This window comes from Ambystoma mexicanum, chromosome 3q, assembly GCF_040938575.1.
Source record: "Ambystoma mexicanum isolate Mex_15411 chromosome 3q, UKY_AmexF1_1, whole genome shotgun sequence".
NCBI classification, from domain to species: Eukaryota; Metazoa; Chordata; class Amphibia; order Caudata; family Ambystomatidae; genus Ambystoma; species Ambystoma mexicanum.
Window position 1 is genome coordinate 816,535,516 of NC_090926.1, and position 26,080 is coordinate 816,561,595.

The following is a 26,080-nucleotide window of genomic DNA, read 5'->3' on the forward strand; positions in this document are numbered from 1 at the left end:
TGGTCTTGGCCCTCTTTGCAGGTGTGCTGGTAGGGGTGTCCTGATGCTCGTCGTTTGGATCGGACCCTGTGGTGGAGTAAAGGAGGGCGAGGGTTATTAATGGGTCTGTGGGAATTGGAATGGCATTGTATCACATGCATTGGGGTGGTACCTGAGGGTGATTTGGGTCGGGGCCTTGGAGGTGCTTTCATTTGTGTGTGGAGTGAGGGTGCAGTTGTTTTGCAGCCTGCAGTTAGGGTGTGCCTGCTGCACGTGTAGTGCGTGTTTTAGGGGTTTTTAATTAATTATGTATTTATTGTGGGTTTTAACGTGCGCTATCAGGCCGATGTGTGTGGACGTTCTCCTGGACATGTGTTTCTGTTGCACTATGTGGACACATGGTACTTCACATGAATGGACTTTGTGGATTTGTCATTGTTTTATCTGGCCCACCTACCTGAATCTTCGGATGTCTGCACTCCTTTCTCCATCCCTCCGACTCCCTCTATGCGCTCCATTCCGATGGTGGAGGCACAGATTTCTTCCCAGGGGGTCAACTTGATGGGTGATTCAGGACCTCCCCCGGTGGCTGTGGCAATGTTGCGGTTGGCAGAGAGTATGCTGCGGACGCGTATCCGCAGGTCGTCCCATTGCTTTCTGCATTGCTGTGGGTTGCGGGGTGCGGTCCCCACCGCACTTACCCGCTGTGCCACCAGAGCCCATATGGCCTTCTTGTTTGCAAGTGCCGTCCTGGTCATTTGCGTGGAGAAGACGACGGCTGCATTCTCCTGGAGGGTCTCTGTTAGCACGGTGAGTTCCTCACGGGAGAAGTGGACCTGCCGCTTGCGGTCGCACGCTTTCTTCGCTACTTTTCCCATTTTTCTTGGTTTCGCTAGGGTGGATGACGGGTTGGGGTGTGTCTCAGGGTAGTGTTTTTGGTGGTTGTGTGGTTTTAGTGGTTTTATAGGTGTACGGCGGGATGTTTCCCGTTCCGGGCCCATGTTTTTACTTCCGTTTCTGTATATTTCCGGTCACCGTACTTTCCGGTAGGCGCACACTGCGGTGTCCGCTGTGATGGGTGGCGGTATTGCACCTAGGGCGCCGTACGGCGGCGGTGTGGGCCGTTTTGGGGTCATTTCCGCCATCGCGGACTTTGCACTTCCGCCATGCCGTGGTGCTTGTGCCCGATGGGTCGGAATGGGCCGCACTTTGCTCCTTCGTGCAATGGCGGAAACGCTATTTACGCTGTGGCGGTCCGGTCAGTCACTTTCCGCCAGGGTCGTAATGAGGGCCAGTGTCTTTTAATCAATGCCCGATCAGCAGTTGCTCATGCTGAGGATATTGAAGATATTATTGTCTTATATCAGGGGGATGCAATTTGTATTACTGGAACTTGGCTTAGTCCATTTTCTCAAAATAACTTTGATGTTGTTTTACTTCCAGGAGGTTATGTGATTTTTCATCAAGACAGAGTGGATAAAATAGGAGGAGGTGTGGCTATTATAAATAGGATTTTTTTTTATGAATTTAAGACAACATTGTGAAATAATGACACATAACAAAGGTAATACCTTAGACTGGATAGTCATCCCCCATACTATATTGATGCTGATTGATTCTCAAGTTGCGGCTTGGTCTAATCATATGGTATTATTCTTTGAGCTTTTATCAGACCGTAGTGTGTTTTATGGCCATGTCAAAAGATTTTATACTGGGGGATGCTGCCATGACGCTATTTTCATCTGTTCATTATCACACTGCTTTTGCCAGTGAGACCCTGCCATGCCCACCCATATCCAGATTGTGCTCCAGCAGAAGAGAGTCTTATCCCTGAGTGACAGGCCATGTCAGGCCAAATCTGAGAAATCAAAAGAAGCTTACTTTCAGCTGCACGGGAATACCCTTGACTTTTGAGTTACAAAATGTCAAAAATCAATGCTGAAAAAGAGACCCTGGCTCTCTGGGCCTATGTCAATTTCAGTGGATCTTTGTCTTAAACAGATTGCTGCAAAAGAGAAAATGACTAGGGCTGCAGAACAATGTGGGAAATTAAGATGGAACCTTTTGAAAGGAACATGCCAACAGGTTTCATTAAGTGTTTAAATGTACTTTTGCAAATAAGAAAAATACATGTTTTAAAAGTGTATGTTGGATAAGGCCCTGTCCTGGCATAGCAATGTAAAGGGGTTTTTGTAGGGAAACATATATGGGATGTTTTATTTCAATAGGTTTGCTTCTGATTCAGAATAAAATAAAATAAAGAATTAAATGAAATGGCTGCAGTGTGAAACTGGCCAAACAGGTTTTCTGCTGGGGGGGTTGCTAAAAACAGGAGAGGCCTTGTCCCCAAAAAACGCCAAACTAGATTCCGGGACACCTACCTGTCAACTGCTACCTTTGGACACTTTGAATGGACCAAGACAAAGAAATGTCACACGCTCGTCAGACATTTGTCTGGGCTTCAGCTTGAGAAAATAGATCTGGGACACCAATGTGTCAAGTGGGGGAAGTGACCATAAACATTCAATCAAACTGGGAAAACCCCACGGCCACCCTGGGCTGAAAATGACAGTTGGTGGTAGCTGAAGAAAAAAAATTGTCCCAGTTGAAGGACAAAGGCTAACCATCTGTCTCAAAATACTATCTGATTTGACACTTTTAAGACTGTTCATTCTGTAACCAGACAGTGCAGAAATGTAAAAGTTGTACAGTTTAAATGTGATTTTCATGGCTTCTAAACAAGATATCGCGGCTGTCCATAGCATGTATGGGACACAAACACCAGGAGAATGTGAATCATGGGGAAAGGACATATGATGGAACATTAAAAATGTATGGAAAATGCCTTACGATAATCTATACACATGTCTAATGTTGTAGAATTTTAGGTCGAATATTTCTCACTAAAAATTGTGAAAATTATTAGACAGAAGAAACAAAGTCCTACAAATGTGAGAATTGGACTGCAATGCACTGCATAAAATATGTAATCTGCCTATGTAATTTGTTAAGATGCCACAACCGTAAAAATGTGCCATTTATGTCAAAACTGGGTTAGGGCAAAATTAACTGTGGGAGGTTCTGGACATAGTAAACCCACGTTATAAAGCTGATGTCATGTCTCTAAAAGTCCAACCAGCTGACAGGAAGGCTGTAACGATCAGCCCTGTCCAATCCAGTTGTTAGAGGCGTGCCTAGCTTAAGCCTGCCCCACCATATAATCCCATGATGTCACCATGCCTTATAAATAAGGGAGCCTGACAGAACTCTGGACACTCTCTTCTGAATTTTCCAGTGGCTGCGTATCTAGATATTCCACCTTCACTCTGCAAGATTCCAGACCCCACTGCTAGAAAAGGGATAGTTGACCCAGGCCTTCCTAGGCAGAACCACCCTTCAGCACTAAAATCCCATAACAAAATCCCACTAACTTCAGGGAGAAAGGGGAAAGGTGGCAGAGAACGCTTTGGGATTCTCAAGTGCCGCCTGCTTGCCCTGCTTACCCGCTCCATCCAGCTGAGGCGTTGCTGTGCCATGACCAGACCTTTGCCCAGCTGTCTTGTACCAGGAGAGCCTGCTATCCGGTGACCAGATCCTTTTGAGTACAGAATTTGGTTGGCTGTCCCAAATTTCAAACTCCAGCACTGATTGTGAGTATTTCCCCATCCCATAACAACACATAGCATACCCCATCTTGAACCCTTTGTCTTTGCCCTATTATCTAAGTAATCCTATCCATACCCTATTAACTTGTCCAAACTGTTTTAATTCTCTGTGCATCCTGCCCTTGTTTTTCTAGTGTAAGTGCCATTCTTTCATTCACCCCATCTTGTAACTCCTTATCAATGAATTAATATTCCCTAAAGAAAAGGGGTACACTGCATGAAGGGTTACAACTGCAGCGTAACTTTCATATTCACGGGTGGCGTTCCTCTTTTCTAGCCTTTAAATCTCGTGTAAGTAAAACTTTTCCTTTCCATCCAAACCGATTTTTGTTTTGAACTGTTTTAGTTTCCTAAAATCGAATTCATTCCATCTTGAAAATATCATTCATTTCTTCAGCTAAAGCCATCCTTTCACTTCTATATTGTCCCTCTGATGTGCCTCTATCCCCAGCCCAAAAACCGCATTCCAATTCAGAGTATTTCACCCGTTTTTCTGAAAAACCTTTTTTGATATTTAAAACTGTAAACTAGAAAAAATTCTACTTTTCCATGTGTGATTTGACTGCATTGTGTTTTCAATTTCAACCTGCTTTGTGAACTGTATGCCTTTGGTGATGCCTTAAGTTATATTTGCTAGTGAAACGACATCCCTGAGAGTGTGATAAAACATAAGTACATCATTATTTAATTACACATATAATGACCAAATACATACTTCTATTTCTTAATACAGCAGCTCAGCAGAATTACGTTCATGCATCTGTTCCTTACCTAAGTTCCCATGAAAAGGGAAGACCAAAGAATCAATTTTACAGTACTAATGTCTGAATTAATCTGATCTCTGGTTAGCAATATATGTCACTTATACCATAAGAAAATATATCTTGGTATCCAGTGATGTTACCAAATTTATTTTTAACCAAAAAAACTGTTTTGCAGAGCTGATTTTACCATATTTTCTTTCTCTGTATTTTAAAAAAATAGATTGGGGGTGGGATAAAGGGATAAAAGGGGTAGTTGGGGTGAGGTTACAACTAGAGGAAAACACAGGGCTTGGGGGGGAACCCCCATAAACAAAAAAACAGTGTGTTTTTCTGTAAAATCAGCTCAGTAAAACAGTGTTCGGTAAAACACATTTTAGTAACATCACATGGAACCATGTATATCTTCCCTGTTACAATCATATGTGATCATATGCTGGTTTTAAATTATTCCCATATTAATCCCAATCGTGTTCTTCAGCACATCAATGCTGTATTTTAAAATGCAATTCATTTTTGCATAGGTCTGGATGCAGCATTCTCTGGGGGGCAATGTCTTCAGTTGGCTAACAGTTCTGCTGTCCGATATCTCTGTTGGAACCCTCCCGGCTCAACACAACATCCACATCAACATATGTAGTTTACACACAGCTATACCTAAAGATAGCCTCCGTCAAAGGCATCTGTCAGTTTCTGGCCTTACCTTGCTTCTCTGTGTATGCCGTGAATTGAAGAGATAAGGCTGTCCTTTGTTCGTAGCCACCTTGTCTTCCCAGATATCATTACATGCAAGAGCACCCTGAGGGTAAAAAACCTAGGATGGGTAAAATCCTGTATCGAGGATGAGGAGTAACTAGCAGAAGGAACAGGCAAAAGTCTGGGTATCGTTAGGTAGAATTCCAAAGCCCAAGGCGGAGTCAGCAGCATGAAGTAGACAAAGGAAAAAGAATGAACAGGACCAGGAGCGAATGAACTAGGAGCCAAGTAACAGGGAGAAAGGAGTGTCTGCGGTGGGAAGGCTTAATTGTTATGTTGCGATACAGAGTCCACAGGAACTGGGAAAAAGAGAAGGCTTCTGGGTGAATGCAAGAGCAGACACCACTATACTGCTAATGCAGGCATAGGAAACCATGGTGGCTCAGTGCTATTCCCACCTTCCAGTTGTACGCTGCCAGTGTCCCGACAACAATGGATGTCTGTCAGTATGCCCCCTCCAGATAGCCGAGGTCAAGGCTTCCAGGGCTGTAGCATGTGAAAGCGATGAAGCAGGATAGGAGCATAAAGGTGGGGCATAGGTGTCCAAGTTTGATCGCAAACACTTTATCCTTTCCAGTGAACTAGGTACTGCAGCTTTCCTCTATTATAACATAAATCACACATCTCAAATCACGAATCCATCCCCCTTCATACTCCGGTCCAGCAACTCCCAAAATCGGAGGCACAGGGACAGAAAAATAACCCTGAAGATGTTGCTTCAAATGAGATTCGTGGAATACAGAGGGAATTCTGTGCCATGATTGAGGAAGAAGCAATTTGTAGGGCACTGTGTTGATGCAGGGTCCCGTGAACTGAGGAGCCGGCTTGGATGCAACCAGATGTCACGGTAGGTATTTCGTGGTCAGCCAGTCTTTATGCCCAAATCAACATGAGGGCTATAGCATGCTTAAGATCATACTTCCTGATGGACAGCCGAGCAGCAGACATATTGACCACTGTCTTTTTAGGTTCCCATTGAATCACGGAAAATAGCGCCTCAGTGAGGGGTGCATGATGACACTCAGAAAATCACTTTGAAAATTGACCAACAATTTGCATAGAATGGCCCAAAACCACCCCGATTAGAAACTATGGTACTAGAAGGCTGTGTATTCTAAAGACATCTCGAAGAAAAAATGGCCCCATCTTGGTAGCATTGGGTATTTTCCGCAGTGGAGTGAAATTAGTAATTTTAGTAAAAGAGTCGATAGTCACCAAGATGGTTGAATACCCTTGAGGCACAGGTAGGTCCACAAAAAAGTCTATAGATATGGTCTGCCATGGTGCAGATGGAACACGTATGGGTAATAGCATGTCGAGAGGTTTAGATGCCTTAGCCTGGGCACAGACACAACAGGAGGACATAATCTTTGACATTGGCCTTCGTTTCAGGCCACCAGAAAGATCGATAGAAGACATCAGTAGAGCTGGATATTCCCCTATGGGTGGCAGGGAGGCTGTCATGTCAGAGACAAGATCTGTTAATGGAGTTGTTTGGAAGGAGCCACCAATTGGGATCCTTTACATAGCAATCCGTCTTGATGGGTGAATGAACCTTTAAAGCACGAAGAGCCCATTCCAGATGTTGTGTAAAGAGACACTTGGTGCAACTGCTGAAGGAATCCAGATACCGAAATCACAAACGTCTTGTTTTTCAGAAGTAATTCATGCAATGGAGCCTCAGTTACCGGATGCTTTCATAGGTTTTCATGTATGATCGCAGACACTGTATCCTTTCCAGTGGACTAGGCACTGCAGCTTTCCTCTATCATAACGTGAATCAATAATCCTTCCAACTTCATACTCCGGTCCAGCATCTCCCAAAACCGGAGGCAGAGGGATATACACCCTGCCAGGAAAATGACCATGAAAATGTTGCTTCAAATGGGACACTTGGAATATAGGGTGAATTCTGTGCCATGATTGTAGGCCACTGGGTTGATGTGTCATAGTATTCTGAAGGGTCCCGAGATCCGAGGAGCCATCATGGGTGCAACTAGATGTCATAAAGGTATTTTGTGGACAGCCAGACTTTATCCTCCACATCAAACTAGCAGGCTATAGCATGCTTAACATCATACTTCCTGATGTACTAGTTTCTCTGACAAGAAGTTAGCGAAGGGGTGCATGAGGACACTCGGAAAAGCACTCAGAATAATCCCAATGATTTGCATATGGGGGCCCAAAACCATGATATGTTCTACGCATCCCGATCTGTGGTATTAGAAGGCTGTATATTCTGAAGACATCTCAAAGAAAACCTGCCCCATCTTGGTAGCATTGGGTATTTTCTTCAGCAGAGGGCCATTAGTAATTTTACTGAAATAGACAATCCCTTGAGACAGAGGTAGGTACACAACAAAGTCTATGGATATGGTCTGCCATGGAGCAGATGGACCAAGTAAGGGTAATAGCTTGCTGAGAGGTTTAGTGGTAGATGCCTTAGCCTGGGCACAGACACAACAGGAGGACATAATCCTTGACATTGGCTTTCAAGACAGGCCCGAGAAACATCATCAGAAGACGTCAGTAGAGCTGGCTACTCCCCTGTGGTTGGCAATGTTGCTGTCATGTCATAGAGACAAGATCTGTTGTTGGAGTTTTTTGGAAGGGGACACCAGTTGGGATCCTGTAAATAGTAATCCGTCTTGGCAGGTGAATTAACCTTTAAAGGACGAAGAGTCCATTCCAGATATTTGTATAAAGAGACACTTGGTGCAACTGCTGAAGGAATCCAGATACAGAAATCACAAACTTCTTTTGCAGAAATAATTCATGCAATGGAGCCTAAGTTACTGGATGCTTTGTTCTACTAGAAATGCAGTCGACAATGACGTTTTCTGATTCTGGAATGTAGGTGATATAGAAGTCGTAGGGAGTGGAACAGTAGGCTGATCATGCCTGCCAACTCTATTGACATACAAACTTTTGTAGATTCTTATGGTCAGTGTGGATTTCTACTGCGTGTTTTGTGCTAAGGAGAAGATTCTGCCATTCCGTGCAGGCCATCTTGAGAACTAATAGTTCCTTTTCTAACACTGAGTAATTCCTCTCATGGTCAGAGAAAGTCTTAGAAAGGAACGCAATGGGATGTTCTTCACTGTTAGCTCCAACCTGTTTTGCCACAGCCCCAATAGCCCATTGTGAAGCATCGGCTTCAAAAATGAATTGGTGTGTGGTATCAGGTTGCAAACTGAAACATAAGTGTACTTGATGGATAGAAAAGCAGATTTGGTGTTAGATGTACAGTAGTAATGGCTCCTTTTTTTCAATAAAGGTGTCAAAGGCCAGACCAGGTAGGAGAATTGGACAATGAATTTTCAAGAGAAGTTGGCCAGTGTGATGAATTGTTTCACCTCTTTGGCTGTTCCTGGGGACTGATACTGTAAGATTGCTTTGGTCTTCTGGGGTCCATCGAAACCCCTTTAGAAGGGAGATTGCAACCCAGATAAGGAACCAAAGGGGTGCCAAAAACGTATTTCTCCAGTTTGAGAAGTAATTTGTGTTTTGAACCCAATGCAGTACTGCACATACACGGAACTCATGCTTGTTGGGATCTGCAGACTAAATCGGAATATCGTCTAAGATGCCACCACCAAAAGGTATAATAATCCTACGAATACATGATTGATAAACCTTTGGAATACAGCTGGGGCATTAGTAAATCCAAAAGGCATTATCCAATACTCAAAATGCCCAAAGGGCGTATGGAAAGGCAGTCTTCCACTTACCACCCCCTTAAATCATGATCAGGTGGTAAGCACCCTGGGGTTCCAGTTTGGTATAGAATTGGCAGGCAGCCTTTATCATTTAAAGTAACCTGTTTAGGTCCGCAGAAGTCTAGGCATGGTCGAAATTCGGAGGTGTCTTTTTTAGGAACAATAAAAGATATCTGGCAGGTGGTTTAAATTCAGTGATGAGTCAATTTTTTAGTTTAGTAAGTAGTCACAGCTTCCTTTTCAGTACAGACAATGAGTACAACTTGCCAAAGGGAACATTGGCCCCAGGAAAATGATCTATTGTACAATCCTGAGACTATTGAGGAGGCAAACTTCTTTCACTCAGTTGCTCACTTAAGCCTTGCAGAAATAAGGCAAATTGTGCGTTTTCTGGCTAATGGGATTCAGCTGAGACTTGCTTGAACTTGGTTGAACTTGGTGATCTTAGGCAAGGTTTCCAGGGACCCTTAATGAAGATGAAGCAAGGTTTCTTGAGCCGAGTAAGAAAGTTCAGGCCAATTGAACATTCCTTTCATTGCTAAAAGGACATGCTAATATTGATCTAATAATGAACTGCTCGAAGTAACCGAGGAGGTGGCCCAAGCCAGCGCATTCTTGGTTAGGCATCAGATCATAAACCCCACCTTGGAGTGTTCAGTAGAATACATCTGAGGCTGAAATGTAAAATAAATGGAACATGCATTCAGAAAAAAATGCAGTCTTCTGGGATTCCCATCGAACTGTTCTGAAGGTGCCCTGGACAATGAGGGGTCCAGAGATAAAGTGTCCATAGTACACACTAAATGCTGCAGTGCAGACATTTCTCCTCTTAACTTCTGAACCTCAGAGCTTAACGACTGCACTGCTTGTACTAACTCCTGAACCTGGGCTACATCGGGCTACATCGATGCTTGCAGTATGGGGTTGGCATTGCAAGCTGTCTGTTTCTGGCCAACCTTGCTTCTCTGTATACGCCGAGAAGCAAAGAGGTAAAACAGTCCTTTGTCCATAGCCCCCTTGTCTGCTCAGATATGAGGGGATGTTAAGGTGCTACAGGCCAGGGTGTCCCCAGGAAGAAAAAAAAACAGGATGGGGAAAGACCTGGATGAAGGATGAGGAATAACCAGCAGAAGTAACTTCACAAATGATGGTATGTGCACAGACTCGAAGTCCGGGTACGGTTAGGTGGAATGCCAGGGTGGAGAGAGCAGCACGAAGAGGGAGAATAAAACAGAATAAGGCAGAGGAAGGAGTATCAATGAAGGAGCAAGAGCTAAAGTGGCAGGGAGGAACAGGATCCGAAAGGAAGGAACAAGGAGCCAAGTAACAGGGAAAAAATGAGCATCCATAGCGGGAAGGAGTACTGGATATGTTTCGATGCAGAGTCCGTGGGAACTGGGAAACAGAAAAGGCTTTCAGGTGCAAGCAAGAGCGGCACCACTAGACTACTAATGCACACACAGAAATGTGTTTTGGCTCAGTGATGTCTCCACCTTCCCACTGTATAACCCCAGCGACTCCATCCCATGTCTGACAACATCCATGCCCAATGCTTACCTGAGGCACACCCCTTCAATATCGAATTCCTATGCTGACAAACAACAACGAATACCCTGAATTCAAGACCCTGCTCTATGTACCTATGCTGACCACCTTCACAAAGTCCCTTGGGCTCTACATCAGCAGAAACCTCTCCTTCAAGCAGCACATAGCAAGTAAGACACAAATGACTTGGTACCAACTTTCTCTCCTGCGGAACAGCAAGCCCTTCATCTCAGCAAACAAGTTCAGAATTGCTGTCCAAGCCTTGGTCCTCTCCCACCTGGATGTTGACAATGACCTTCTGGAAGGCCTTCCGGTGACCACCCTATCATCCCTTAGATCTGTCCTATTTACTGCATCACAACTCATCAAAGGACTATACAAATTTGACCACATCACCCCAACCATCATTTAACGGCACTGGCTAGTGCCGCGAGAACGTATCACCTTCAAATCCTGTTGCATCCTCTACAAGGCCAATGCCCTCAAGGTAACAAACTACCACACTGATAAGCTCAGCATCTCCAGCGGCCCACAATCCACCAGACGTAAGGACATGTGCAGACTTAAATTCATCGCTGCAGGAGGGCAAGAACCAGAAGCAGGCTTCCTGGGTCTCATCACGAGTTGGGCAGTAGCCCTTAAATTCGTCAGTATTACTGACGGGAAACCGCCCAACTTGTGATGAGGCCCTCTGTGTCTACGCCCAAACTCATAAACCTCCTCACTGTGAACACAAAAGTGGGCAGTCCACATCTACATTTCCGTAAGGAGCGCATGTCTCTCCTCTTCAATGAATGTCTCCTCCCCAACACCTACGTCCACATTCCCCACCTAACCTGAGTCTGGGAAATCTGCCAACCTCTGTTTCTTCTCCTGGTTCCTTAAAGATCCCTTGCTGCTAAATGAACCACCCTCCCTGTCAGTCGTTGCCATCTCCCCGCTCCCTTGTACCTCTGCTTCCCTCACTGTGTACTTTCCTTATGACGTTGGTTCCTAAAGCTAGATCTGTGCCATAATAATAATAATAATAATAATAATAATAATAATAATAATAATAATAATAATAATAATAATAATAATAATAATATCTACCTGCAAAAATGCCTGGAGCTTTCTGGCAGGCGAAATATGTTTGATAGGTATTAACATTTATGACGACTACTGTATTCTTTTTACCTTCACCTTCTGTGCCTTACAATGACTGCATTTAAAGGCATGAAGCTGCGTATGGCACTGTGCGAGATGATGGCCAAGATAAAGCCAGTGCTCTGAGACAGACTTTTTAAATTAGGAAGTATAGAGGTCGGCTAAGGCTTTCAAAGGCATTTATTTTACAACACATTTTTATGTGACAAAAGCTGGGTATTCTTAAAGACATGGAGGGCAGAAACCAGCAATATACATGCACATGCATAAGGGCGTTTATTGTTAAGATTTGAAGACATGACAGAATAAATAGTTCATTAGATAGGATTGGCATTTCAATGATGGTGTTTCATTCCTGTACAATGGCGCGAGCAGCAGTCACTTCAGATAAGCTGCATCTACAATGAACCAGGAGGTTGGTTAAATATCCATCTTTTTGTTACATCTGGAGTTGTTGCACTTGTAAATAAGAGTAATAACATTCAAACACACTTACATTTCCACTGAATACAAATATATATATTTAGGAAAGTCAAAGGACCTTCATTTGTATACTTACTTTTAAAAATATTGAAATTACCACCAATCCATTTGGACTTTTTGCAGCTTCTGTTACATTTGTATATAATTCATGATTATAATGGATTAGTTGTACCTATAAAATAAAATATGCTTAGTTAAATAATCAAGGTCAAAATTGGGACATAATGTATGAAATATTTTCAGCAAGTTATCTGGGTTCATTTTTGTAGGGATTAACATAATTTCTATGTTGTCGTGTATAAAACCGTAATAATTTATGAAATATACATTTAATTTTTTGTTATAGGAAATAATTGGCTAAACACACACCCTCATCAAGATTCCCTTTAATGACCCTGGAGTGAGCCAAGACATGCTTTTTTATGTGTATTGCTAGTGCCTACTGTTGCAATTCATTTATGTCAGAAAATAAATATGAATTTTTAATTCCCAGAAATCAGTTTTAGCTAAAGTAGGATTATCACAGTTTGGAAAAAGAAATTAAATCAATATAATGTCCTCTTTGTCACAAAAACCTTTCTTGCACACCCAGCTCTAGAACAAAAATAATGACATGGTGTATCGGGTAGGTATACAACAAACGGTTCCCACTTACATATCTGAGTAATATCTACCTAACACATTCCTTAATTCACACAGAAATACACTAGCTATAAATACAAAGAACAGACTTAATTCCAAATCATACCTGAAAAAAAATCACATTACAGAAAAGATATAATTGTAAAAGAGTTAATCTGGCAGTAGATCCCCGCTTTACAAAATCTGAGGGTGCCATCGGACTCCATGGAATGAGGATATGCCGCCCTTTCCAGCCACCTGTAATATCACAGTAATACCGGGTATCAGGTGGTGGAAACGGTAGATCAGTTTACTGGAATCCTGCTAGAATTACCGACGGGATACTGGAAAACCTATAATGACACCCAAGAGCTTTTTAATGTGCATGCAATTATTTTAATCAAAAAGTTAATTGTTCTTGTATTGTTTCTGTGGGCATCTACAGTAAGTGTTCTAAGTGTCACCTCATTTTAAACAAGGCTAACATCTGCCTTGTTTTCTAACTGAACTCGGTTTCATTTGGAAAGCGACCAAACTACAGAGTGTACTGAATTCCACTTTTGACTAGTAGTGCCAATAAAAGGGGAATACAAAGTATGGGATACAGCAACCAAGAACACAGACAGTTCAATAAGTATTTAATTTGCCAATTAGGAATTTTGGCTTTTAACCTGAATATTCTTCATTGTTTGTTTTGACATTTTAGTATTAGCCATCAACTTGTTTACGGATCCAGTGCTCCACTTTGACGTTTGCCGTTTCTCAAACTAGGATGTCCAATGCTCACATTTTGGCTTCCTGATTTGTGGTCCATACATCACATACTAGTCACTGTGTGTATCCATGTCTCTTTGGGGTAGAGACAGTTAAACCACGGTCATACTATCAGATGTGTATTCTGTAAGGCAACTATATTTGCAACACTTTACTCCCTCCCAGGCATATACCGCCATCTCCTAGTATGCCTGCACTGGTAGAGAACCAAACTTCAATTCACACTTCTGGATAGACATCTGTGTAATTGTCCCCACCATAAATCATGTAAAGCATATATGACCAGATAGGAACCAGATAATTATAGCCTGCATCCATCAACAGTTCATAATCTGCACCAGCCTCTCAGTAACCTCCCCACCCAACCCCTTCTCTTCCAGAACAATGCACCAAGAGACTGCCACTATAAAATACCACTTTACATTACAACTGTAGGCCCAAAGCAGCCTTACACAGTTAGGTTGTTGAGCTGGTTGTTTGCTGGCTCACATGCTCATACTTGCCCCGTGCTTCCTCCTTGCCTGGATCTGTACACAGGTCAGCTCACTGAACAGGTACATTATTCCTTTACTCCTACTCCTGTTTAACCCCCCCCCCCCATGTAATCAAAACCTTGATTTAAAGTCTGGAGGGGGGTGTCTGTACTATACCCACTACATGGTTTTGGGTAGCAATGGACAAGCAGCCAAGGTTGAAACTCAAGGGAGGTGATGCAGGCTTGTTCTTGGGTACAGTGAATCTCCAAGCCCCCCACAATGGAATGTCCACACACTATGTTATGTGCCAACACAATTCATTTATCAAGGGTAACAAGTCAGGAGGATATATACAAATAAATAAGACTCGTTTTGTACACAGAAATCTAATCAAATAGTCAACTCAATACATACAGTTCTATGTGGCACCACAGTTACCCTTAGGTTCAGTTATAATGCACAAACTGCTGACAGTTATTAAATACATTAAAATTATTAGGCACTGTTAAACCTCGTTGACATCAAAGTAGAAATGCAGTAATGCTAAGAACATTGGCAGAATGCTTTCTTTGAGAATACAAATGCAATACTGTATGAGGATCCTCCCACCTGGGCAACCTATAAGGAAAAGGTAAGTTGCACTTTGCTTTTAAAACAATTCCCTGTCCTGGTATGTTCAGTAATCATCTGCTTTTGTTTCTACCAATCCCACCATGCCAAAGTACCTAGGAAGCCACAGAAGAACAGGATACAAGATGAATCTGGAACTCTTGGGGGAACCCTCAGATTGGAAGACACTCTTCCATGCCACTGTATGCTTTGGGAGGTAAAATTGTGGAGTTTCTTTTTATTACTCAGTGTTGCATCTCGAGGATGGATAACTCTGGAATATGGAGTCACTGGGTCATCAGTGTCGAGCAGGAGAAGGGAAGCAAGCAGTGTTGGAAAGGCATCAGTGAAGGTCGGTTGCATGGTCTTCTTGGTTGGGTTGCTATGCCAGCTGTGGATGTCACACAAGGATGAAACTGTGGAACTCAACAAGGCCAGGCTGCGTACTTTGGTTTTCATTAATAACCTTCGGGGTGATGAGTGCAGTGACAGAAGTTGGTGTTGGGTTTCAGTATTTTGCAGTTGGCCACCGTTAGGCTCTTCGGTGCTGCAGCCTCAACATGGATGACAGGATGGCTTCTGGCAACGTGGACTCTTCTCTGCAGGCATCGACACTGAACTTCCTCAGCTGTGGAAAAGTAAACGAATGTCATGGTGGCAGTGTACCTTAAAGATTTCTTTGGTTGGTTGGAACTTGGAAAGCTCCAGGCGTCGGACAGCACTATGCCAGTGTACCCCCTCTTCTGGGTGATACACAGCAATCTGGCTTCCCAGTGGTCACGAACAGCCTCTTGAGCCTGGCTGACACTGGTGGACTTCTTGGGCTCAAGGTGTCTGCATACTCCTCTGCAGGACCCACAAATATACCTCTGCAGGACGGCAGGCATACAGGACTGCCTTCCAGGACACTTCGGGTGAAGAGCCGCAGTTGTACGATGTCCCCTTGTAGCTATGGGAAGACGTTGCCTGTCCATGTCCTCTCTGGTTCAGTCCTTGAATAAGCAATGCAGTCTTTGGATTTGTTTAAGAGTTGCAGCCACATACTTCTTCCTCAAGCTGAATTCACGAGACAAGCTTGAAGAATACTCCAGGTTTTTTCTTCTGGCTTCTGACTTCAGCTTCTAGCACAGTTAAGTGAGGGGTCTCTTGTTAAATACAAATGTCCCCCATTCCCTCAGACTGAGCTAAGCTCAGCCAGCCAATCATACACTAGTGCATTAATCAGGTAGCATCAAATCAGACTCACAGGCATTCAGGCCATCCACCCAAAATCAGACACCAAAAACAGTGAACGTGTATTGGAGGAAACTCACAGTCTTTCAGAGCACACACTGAATTAAATCCAGTTCCAGCCAGGGCTGGCTCATCCAGACCACAGGGATTGTGACACACAACCAAAACCAAACACCCACAACATAGAATGTGGTTTGACTCCACTCTCCATTCATTCAGGTCCCAGGCCTAGGGTGCACCCAAAACAAGCAGTCCCTTGCAAGGCTCCTACCTGTTTAGCAGGAGCAGCTCCAGAGCCATATATGGTCCTTCCACCCAACAGCCAATCAGAGGAAGGGAAACGAGCTAGCGTTTCTCAGGACTTTGAGAAACAGGATGGGAAAGGCAGAATGCTAGGTGGCCATATTGCCTTTGTTTAGGAATCCTTTGATTCCTATGGCATGGCCTGGGTGTCCCAAAATGGGGGAGGCCCAGTGCCACAGCATGTAGATGTCACCAGCCCATGACCTGCTCTGTGGGCAACACACGGGTGCCCAAAAACCCACTAGTGGTACCAAGAGGTATTCCTACCCGTATGTGCTATAAGGGAATGCCATGGGTCTTTGTTCACCAAGGATACACAATGAAGAGCTGCACTGCCAGGAGTCACAATATGCAGCAGTATTTCAACATGATTGATTTTTGTAGGCCACCTGCCATAACCTTTTCCATTGACATGGTTAAGGCTTACCGTTTGCTTGGTTACACAATTTGTTGTGATATGTACAATAACATTTTTTTTAAGACTTTTGGAAACTGTTCCTTCTCGTTTATATTACTAATCTTTGTTGGACTGCTGCAAAGTCATAATTATGCTATTCCAAATATCTACTATCCAAGGAGCTGCTGGGGAATGGAGAGGTAAGGAAGAATGCCTCTGAGGAGGATCAGGTAGCAGAGTGACCTCACAGAGACGCAAGTCATCTGACAATAGAAGGCGCGTGTTGAGTGGAAGATCATCACAGACAATCCGCATCCATAGGTTGGAGCAAGAATAGGGCCTGTGGGATGTCTTAACCCATTTGTGCTCTGCCATGCGGCATCACTGTGTTCTGATGGTGCCAGAAACATCAAAATGGCAGCAAAACACTTGTGCGTGCCAAAACCTCTGAAAATCGCGCTTTGCTAAGCACAAAAAGACGGCTGCCCAATCTACCATGCATGTTGTCAGTGGTGGAACAGAGATCTCACTCCTGAAACATGTCACTGGGCTCCACAACATGTGAAGATAGAGTACAGAAGGGAAAAGCAGTGCTTTGCTAAAGGAAACCCCAAAATCTTGCTTTAAATCCTTTTGTTCTTTGTTGCTGAAACTACAGAATGCCAGTACAAAACTCCCTCAAACATCCAAAATTCTTGCTGGGTGCTAAAATTCACTTGGTATAAGAAAGCATTGTGAACTTACAAAGGGGGTCATTACGACCTGGGCGGTAAGGGATACCGGGCACCGGTAAGGAGACCGGTGCCGGTAATCCCTTACCGCCCTATTCCAAGGTCTCTTGGCGGGGACCGTAAGGAACGTGTGGTCTGACCACACGTCCCTTACGGGTCCCGCTAAGGGACCAGGGCGTTAATAACAGGCTTGCAAGTCACGAGCCCGTTATTAGCGCCCTCCCTATTCCCATTGAGCCCTCTGAGGGCTCAATGGGAATGGGGAATGGTTTGTTCAATGAGGACTTACCGGTCCCACCATGGTCGGACTGCACCGGTAAGTCACCAGTGAACAACACCGGCGCCGGACCCATTATTGGAGGCTTTCATGGCGCAAATAGCGCCATGACTACCACCAATCTCGGAATGAGGCCCAATGTCCTGAAAAGCTGAAAGCATCAAGGGATTTCCACAGCAAAAGTGGCTTGTCTGTGGATCTGTCAAAATCTGGGCGCAGTACCCTCGGCCGCCTGAATGACAGCTCTTTTGGGCCTGCCTGAGTAGACTTTAAACATGTATAAACTGAAATCAAATGTTTGCAATCTAAGAGGACTGTACTGATGGTAACCTATGTTGTAATTGTTTTGATCCCATGGTTTAAAAGCTTGAATAAGTATTTAGCTGTGATTTGATCCCACAAGTTTGTTGTATGTTAAGGGAAAATTCAACAGAATTAACAGTTAAAATAAAGCTTGGCTAAAGCTACCAAACCAGAATAACAGCTTTCCTCACAGAGGCAAGGCCTCTCCCTCCAGCTCCCTACACAAGGAAATCACACCAAAGCGATAATTATAGGGTGGGGGAAGAACGTGGTCTGCAGTGGGGAAGGAAACAATGTACAGCTGCAAAGCAGGAAAGGTTAGGTGTGAGGACCCTTGTAAATGGGCTCTGCCAAGAGCCAACAGGGAGGAGATGCTTCTGGACTGAAGGGAGAGAAAAAGAGGCGGATCCAAACAGCCATCTGTGGCTGAACATTCACAAAGCACATTTTGTTTAAATACATATAACTTGCCACTTAAAATTGTCAAAAACACAAAAGTAACAGAATTGTAAATCTAAATTTTGGCTGCAAATTTCAAGAGGCGGCAAGATCGTGTGACATAATTTGGAAGGAAACGGCAGAAAATGTGATTTTACACCTAATGTATTTCTGCTAGAAATATGAAACTTTAGACACTTATGTCCGTGTTATACGTGCACACTTGTAGAAATTTCCTGATAAGTTGGACATTGTGTTCCGGATGAAAAGGGCAAAATTCTGTGTGTGAAAAGCAGACACAAGATCCCACATCTATGGGGTTTGGAGGAGTAGCTGCTGTACAAAATATGTAATCTGTATATGTGGTTGTTATAGAGGTTGCACATGTGTAAATATGTATTGTGACAAAAGTAGATTTTGTGTTCAAGAGGCTAGGGGTGGACTCTAAGCCTCATAAACCCACACCATAAAGGCGACACCCTGGTTTTCTCCTCCTATGAAGGCAGAGAGGAGATTCTGAACAATACCTGTCAAAGGGGCGAGCTTAGGCTAAACCAGCACAGACACCCCCTTTATCATAGCATAAATAGAGACAGCAGAGGGCAGATAAGGACAGACAGAATCACCCACTATCCGAATGCTGGCGGAGCACCCTGTTGCAGAACTTTCCATCTTCCTTGCTTCAGACTCCAGAAACTTGGCAAAGCAGAACCCATTACATAGCTGAACCACTTTCAGCTAGGCCTCAATTTTCAGAACCAGATCCAACCCCATAAACCTAAGGGGAAGCATCATACTACAGCCGGGCTGCGCTGTACTGCTTGTCTGCGGAAATAATTATCATCAGAACCAAAAAGGGCAGATCCAATCCAGTCCTGTGCCGTGCTGTGACCAGGGTGCCTTGCAGATCCGATCCAGTCCTGCGCCGAGCTGTGACCAGAGTGCCTTGCTGATTGCAGATCCAATCCGATGTGCCCAGCTGTCTGTCCCAGAATCAGATTCCCTTCCCTGACCAGAATTTTGACGGACCAGAATCGTGACGATCCGTTTAAAAACATATCTAGTGAGTATCTATAGATAGAACTGTGCCACTAGCATACGTACCTTGCTTAGTTAATCCCTATATTAACCCATCTTATCTTTTCTTCAGAACCTGATATTGTTAGGAGTATTTTTGAATTGTCTAAACTCTCTATCCTATCCCTCCTATCTTCCTTCTGTACTAGTATTGCTAAACCTATCTTTTCGCTGATCTTTTCTCATCTGAAGTAGGCGAGTCCCGGGCAGGCAGTTATTCTGATCAAGTTGCTCTGTTCTTGTGGGGATTCGTTTTGTTCATAGTAATCCTCTAGCGTTAGAAATCCCATTTGTCATTTTAAAAGCGCATTCCCGTTTTCCATTCTTGCTCCTATCTTGAAAAAATGACCTCCACTAAAACATCCATAACTTTCTTTTCATGCTAGAAACAAGATTTCAACTTCTGCTTGTAGCTAACATCCACAGTTTTAAATTGCATCTAAAACTGCATCTCAAATCCATATGGTTCTCCCGTTATCACGATTATCGCAGAGTGAAAAGTTTGCCGCAAATTTCGTTTTGGGGAAATTCTGACACGTGTAAAACAGCTTTTGATTGCTCCTGACTTGAATTTTAGGATTTCAAATTGTCTCTTGGTATTGAATCATTGTTTGTGTTTGTGTGCAACTATCCAAAGCGGCTCCCATAAGAATGTATGCAATTTTAGCAATTTAGACCAAATTTAGTGTTTTTGCCCAATAAATTCTCAAGATAACTTTAAAAACCATTCTGACAGCTTGCCAGTCAATTCTGTTTCTCTCTTTTGTTTGCTTGGGGAAAGTGGGATTGTTATTCTGTTTGAATTCTGCCATTCCTGAAAACCTGTTCTCTCCTCCTATCTCTTTACATTGTCTTTTGGGGGTTGAGGGGTGTGCAGGGGGAACTAGTAACCATAGTGCTATCTGTTCTGAACACACACAAACGTATTATTTCTGTGCTGAATTGTTTTGCTCACTATTACTCCTTGTGTATTAAAGAGACTATTCAGTGTGGCATCACCCTATTGGTGATTGTGTACCCATAGTGTGATTAAATTGTAAATACATAAATAAATATTTTAACTTTGCAAACCAGCCTGATTCCTGGTTCAGTGTGACCGGGGGGTTCCAGGAAGGGGGCGTGATATGAGTTGTATATCGTTCAGAATAAAACAACTTTTAGACAAAAGTAAATAAGGATTTCAGTTGTGCATTACATGCTAGGCGTTGACTTGGGTCGGTGCTGGATTGAAATCACTTACAGCTCAAGAGAGGCAGCACAGAGATTGTCATGGAAGGAGGGAGCAGCAGATGGTTCGTATGCAGTCTGCATGACTACAAGCACGTATCAGTCCAACATCACGTGCGTCACACATGGCAATCATGACTACATAGCCTGAACTGGCTGTCAATCACAACACATCACCCAAGCAACATACACATGGCCTGGACACACACGCATCCACACTAACCGGACATTGACCCATAATCTGGCAGGTCTCCCACACCTTGGACCAGCTCCACTGCGATGAAATCAGCAGCGATCTCCTCATGTGGAGTGGGTTCTTCGTCCTCTGATGGTGTCCCACTGCCAGTCACCAGAGTATAGGCGAATTTAGCAGCCAGCTTGCCTTTTGCTCCACATTGGAGGTCATTCCAACGCTTCTGACAATCATCTGCTGTGCGCCTCTCATATCCCAAGGTGCTAATGTGGTCTGCGATGCACTGCCAGTGGGACGTACGCTGAGCAGGAGTATGTTTGTTGCCTGACGTCACCAGCATGTCACAGCTTGTTCCAACACTTCGCCCATAAGCGCATCTAGTTCCTCTTGGCAGAAACTCTGCTTTCTTGACATGTTGGAGGCCTGAGCCGTATCTGGGGTCCCAGCCTGTTCTGCTGGAGCTCGCTTCTTCCTCTTGGGAGGTGGTGCAGACCCTGAGTGGCTTGTGCCACTCTAGTCAGTAGGGTTGAAGCGCAGGTGGACTGGCCAATGGAAGCAGGCAATGACACGACGACCGAAGGTCGGCCAGCAGGTATTGGCAGCTGGGTGCTGTTGCAAGGACCCTGCGCTGCACCTGCCTCGGTTGCAAGGGCCGGGACCAACACAGTCCTGGCTGGGTGACTCAGAGCCGGAGTGGTGTCAGCTGCAGCTGACCCTGCAGCTTCCACACCATGGCTGCTTGCGACAGCAGATGACACTGCTGCCCCAGATCCACATGACCTGGGGACAGCAACTTTCACCACACGTGCCTTGGCCTTCCCGACAAGGAAATCGGCCCGTGAGTCGTCCTGTGCCTGCTCCTGGACCAATCCAGTCCGGACTGGCTGCCCCTGAGCTGGGGTGACGTCAGCTGCAGCTGCCCCTGCAGCTTCCACACCCTGCCTGCTCGTGCCAGCAGATGGCACTGCTTGTCGGGTCTGACCCGTGCTGTGGATAGCAGCAGCAGCTGCATCTCCCTGACCGGCTTGTGGGGGGGGGGCATAGCTGTCCCTGCATGTGCTTTGAGACCCAGCCCTCGTGGACCACAATGGCCATGTCACCCACCGCGGCCACCTTGGCCACCCTGGCGACCCTGGCCACGTCTCCCACCGCAACCACCTACCACTACCTTACCACCTGTTGCTATCCCAGTCATGACAGTGATCTACTAGCGCAATGGGAGGTGCAGACAACAACATTGTCCTGGGCAATTGAGGTGAGGGGGCAGGGTACGTGATGGAAAACATACCCCTGTGCTCCTGCAAGGCTTTATGTGACCCCTGAGGAAAAATAACGGGTCACACACTGCTCAGGCACACCAAAAACAGAAACAAATGTGCACACGACCCCTCGTAGCCCATGTGCGATGAAAAAACATCCTGCAGTATGCTATGGCACCCAGGAACACAGAAAATGCACATGCAGGGAACATTTAGGCTACTATGACCTCAAAAATGGGGTACGCGACTCACAGGAGCAACCACAGTGGGAAAAATGCATGCACGACTCTGAAGAAAAACACTTGCGCGTGTACGCGTAGGCAACTCCCCAGACAAAACGAGAAGTACGCACTGCCACAGTAGTGCTCAATTCGCCTGTGAACCCACAAAAAGAAGACTCTCACGCATCGGTCACCACGGAAAGCACGTACAGTGCACTCTTGCCCTACTTGGACCTTCAACCTGTACTGAACGGCACTGCCCAACGTCCAGCGCCTGTCACCTAACTTACGTGCTTAGGGCCTTTCCTCTGATTACAAGCTAATGCGCTCTTTCTGCACGTACGAAGTCACTCTGCAGCCTGCTGGTCACGCGAAAGCACATGGAAGACCCCTTTACCTGCCTCCAACTGCCCCGAGCTGTCTCCTAGAGCCCTCTGCTGCTGCCAGCCTACTCTGTGTGCCTGCTGCCCACGTGCCCTGCATTTTGGTGCCTGCTCTGAAGCTATTGCCAGTGATCCTGTTGCTGTGACCACGTCTTCTGATCCTGAAGAGTCCCGACTGCCATTCCATCGCTACACAGCCCAGCACCAGGACGACCTGCCCACCCACCCTGCCTCGGGGGTTGCCATGAGGCAAGTGGCAACCCCCTGGCAGAGAGGCAGAGGGCTGTCAGCTTCTCCTCCACAGAAGTTGGCATCCTGGTGAAGCAAGTCCTGGGGCATTATGAGGCCCTCTTCATTGGACCATCCCACGTCGACAAGAAAGGACAGAGTAAGATCTGGGCAGACATCGTGGGTGCCATCAAAGCGGAGGGGGTGGCCCCCTGCGACTACCGACATGTCCGTAAGTGCTGGAAAGACTTCAGGTCCAGGACCCTCAACAAGGCCCAGCACCTCCTCAAGGCTGCTGATGATTGAACGAGGTGCCAGGGCCGGTTGTCCACCAATGAGATGCGGGTCCTGGAGTGAATCCACCCAGCGCTGCACGCCCAGGTCTTGGATTTGGTGCTCCGTCTGGAGTCGACTGGTAAGTGTTCATGTGATCTTGTCCATCATAGTGCATGTGTATGTTGACGTATGTTGACGTGTGGCTGGAGTGTGCACCTTGGCCTCATGTCTGGCATGCCTTCTGTACAGGTGTCTGTGTGCATGTCCCTGACAGTGCTGCATGTGAGTCCATTCAAGCCTGACCCACTTCAATGGTGTCTGTGTTGCAATGCGTGATGCGCACCGGCATGTAACGAGGTGCACATCTTTGCATACCTGTGTCTGGACTGAGGCATGCGAGAGGTGTGATACATGGGTGCTAATGTCACCATCATGGACATGCATGGTGTACATGTGCGTGCGTCTGAGTAGTGAGTGTGTGACTGGCCAACCCCATGGATGCATGACACATGAGTATCTCAATGCGTGATTGACTCATGTGGCCCAGTTTTCCCAAGTGCACTGCGACAGAAGGTCTACATGGCCTGATGCATGACTGTCAAGTGATGTGTGTTTATGTGATGTGCATGTACCATGATGCATGTGAGGTTCAGCCCCTCCTGTGATGTGCTCGCAGTGCCTTGTACATAGATGTGAATGTTTGTTGCACATAGCATGCAGCATGATTGTGCATGTGTGTTGCTTGCACAGACCTGTGTGTTGGGGGGGGTGACGGTTGTGACGTTTGACAGTGCCAATCATGTACATTTGCTTTGTTCCAAGCAGACATTTGTTCGGTACACTGATGCTTGTGTTCAATGTCTCCCTATCCACAGCAACGACGGAGGAAGAGGGCGGAGGTGGCGCTGTGGAGCACCGCTGCAGGGATGCCTCTACCAGGCACAGACGCAAGGCCCAGTCTTCCTCCCAGGTTAGGTCATCTTCCAGGAGCGGGGACGCTGGTGCTGCGTCAGAGTCATCGGCCGCAGCTGCTGAGGGGAGGCCCAAGAGGGTGAAGTTGGCCGTGGGCTCCTCGGCAGCAGGAGTGGCAGGTGAGACCACACAGGGGCAATCCTATGCAGACGACAGTGGGGAGTCATCCAAGTTGGTGGAGGAGGAGGAGGAGGCCACATCAGCCCAGCACTGGGGCCTGGTGGGGGTGATGAGGTAGGTGTTCCTGGTGCAGTCCAGTGTCAGAGGCCATAGCCAGTGCAGGTCACCATGGAGGGGCCTGTGACTGACCTTGTGACCGACTCTGACTGCATCAGAATGCACCTGCGGGCATGCCACAGGTCGGACCCGTCCATAGGTAGCGAATGTATCCATGTCAACTGATCTTCCACTACCTGCAGACGAGGCAATTTATGACAGGGTGGAGCCCATGCTAGCTGGGATCGCGAGGTGGACAGGTGCCATTCGGGTTGACATGCAGGCTTCCATTTGGGGCTTGCACGTCATCACAAAGAGGTCTGTAGCCTCATGAACTGGCTAGCTCAGCTCGTTGTCGGGAGTTTACTACGTGTGCTGGCCACTGCTGGGACCCCCTCCTCCTCTACCTCCACTGTGCGCCAGTTGTCCTACCTGCCATCTTCCGGCCCAGATAACACCAGGGCCCCCTGTCGACCTGTCCCAACCACGGTGGCCAGTCTGGTGGAGACTACATCTCTGCCACAGTCGGAGGATCAGCAGAGGTGGTCACCCCAGCAACAGGACCAGTGGCATTGGAGGTAGTTCAGGCACCTTGCAGCAGGGCACAAGCACGACTGCCCCGGGGGTTGTCATCATCCTGGAGGCAGTCCCGGAGGCGCAGGCACAGGGCTTATCAGCGGTAGCAGGCTTGATGTAGGAGGTGACAGAACTTGGGGCCCTCAACATCACAGGGGCAGGTAGGTATCGGCCATTGGGCAGGAGGGTAACGTGGACCTTGGAACAAGGATGTCTTCCATGTTGCAGCGAATTGGCCAGCAAATTGAAGCAGAGGGGCAGCTGGTAGACGGGGCACGACTCACCATGGCCAGGCCAGAGAACACCCTGCGTCGGGCAGAGAGGCGGGCGGAGTTCCTTGAGGAGACTCGCAGGGAGTTTGGGTGGAGCACCGAGGACCCTGCGGGCCCTCGAGGGTAGAGCACAGGCCCGCCTCCGCGAAGTAGACACAGAGTTCGATGATGCCCTCTAGTGGGAAATGGTAAGTCGTAGGACTAGCCCGCTGCCTTTGTAAATAGTTATTTAGTGGTAGGTTTCCTTTATTTTTTTTACGATTTTGAGTTCATGGACTTTGCTCCACATCTTGTGAATAGTTTTTGTAAGGGTTTTTTAGGATGTATATTTGGATTTAGGGATCATGGACTCTTCAGCCTTGTACATAGTTGGACATGTTTTAATTTATTTGGATTTTTGTTCACCATGGAGTAATGTTTTTTTAATGATTTTCGTGTGCAATTGGAGGACAATCATTGGACATGGACCACTTTTTGGAGTTTCAACTTTTTTAATAACACATTTATTTTTGTTACAAATTTCATTTGTATTTGCATTACATTCATTATAATTTTCATGGTTAGCTTTCAGTTGGTGTGATTTTTGGTACTTAATACATTTTAATTCCTTAAAATCAAAGTGGTGTCTGCTCTCAAAGGTTTGGTGCATGTGTCACTCTTCATTGGCTCTGTTACGTGTCCCTGCTGTTGAGCAATGTTGATCATGTGTTTGCAAACATGCATGGGTGCATTTGTGATTCACATGCCATGGGGCACGTACTGGGGAGTAGGACCAGTGGATGGGTGTTGAGTTGCACTGTGGGGGGAGCGTGTGGTTGCATTGTGGTGGACATTTGCTACATGATTACATAGTGTACAGATGTGGGGTGGGGGGACACAAGTCAGGGCCTGCTTGCAGGTTGTCGTCACTGGTGGGGGGACATGAGTCGGGGCCTGCCTGCAGGTTGCCGTCATTGGTGGTGGT

The 26,080-nt window shown here is 45.8% G+C and overlaps 1 protein-coding gene across 2 annotated transcripts in view; it reads right to left on the reverse strand.

The window, feature by feature from the left end:
- CA10 (carbonic anhydrase 10) overlaps window positions 1-26,080 on the reverse strand; it is a 1,133,169-nt gene that overhangs the window by 422,100 nt on the left and 684,989 nt on the right. For both annotated transcript variants that reach the window (XM_069654920.1, XM_069654921.1), the window contains one exon: window positions 12,131-12,226. In XM_069654920.1, the coding sequence (XP_069511021.1) occupies window positions 12,131-12,226 (96 nt within the window). The remainder of the gene's footprint in view (window positions 1-12,130; window positions 12,227-26,080) is intronic.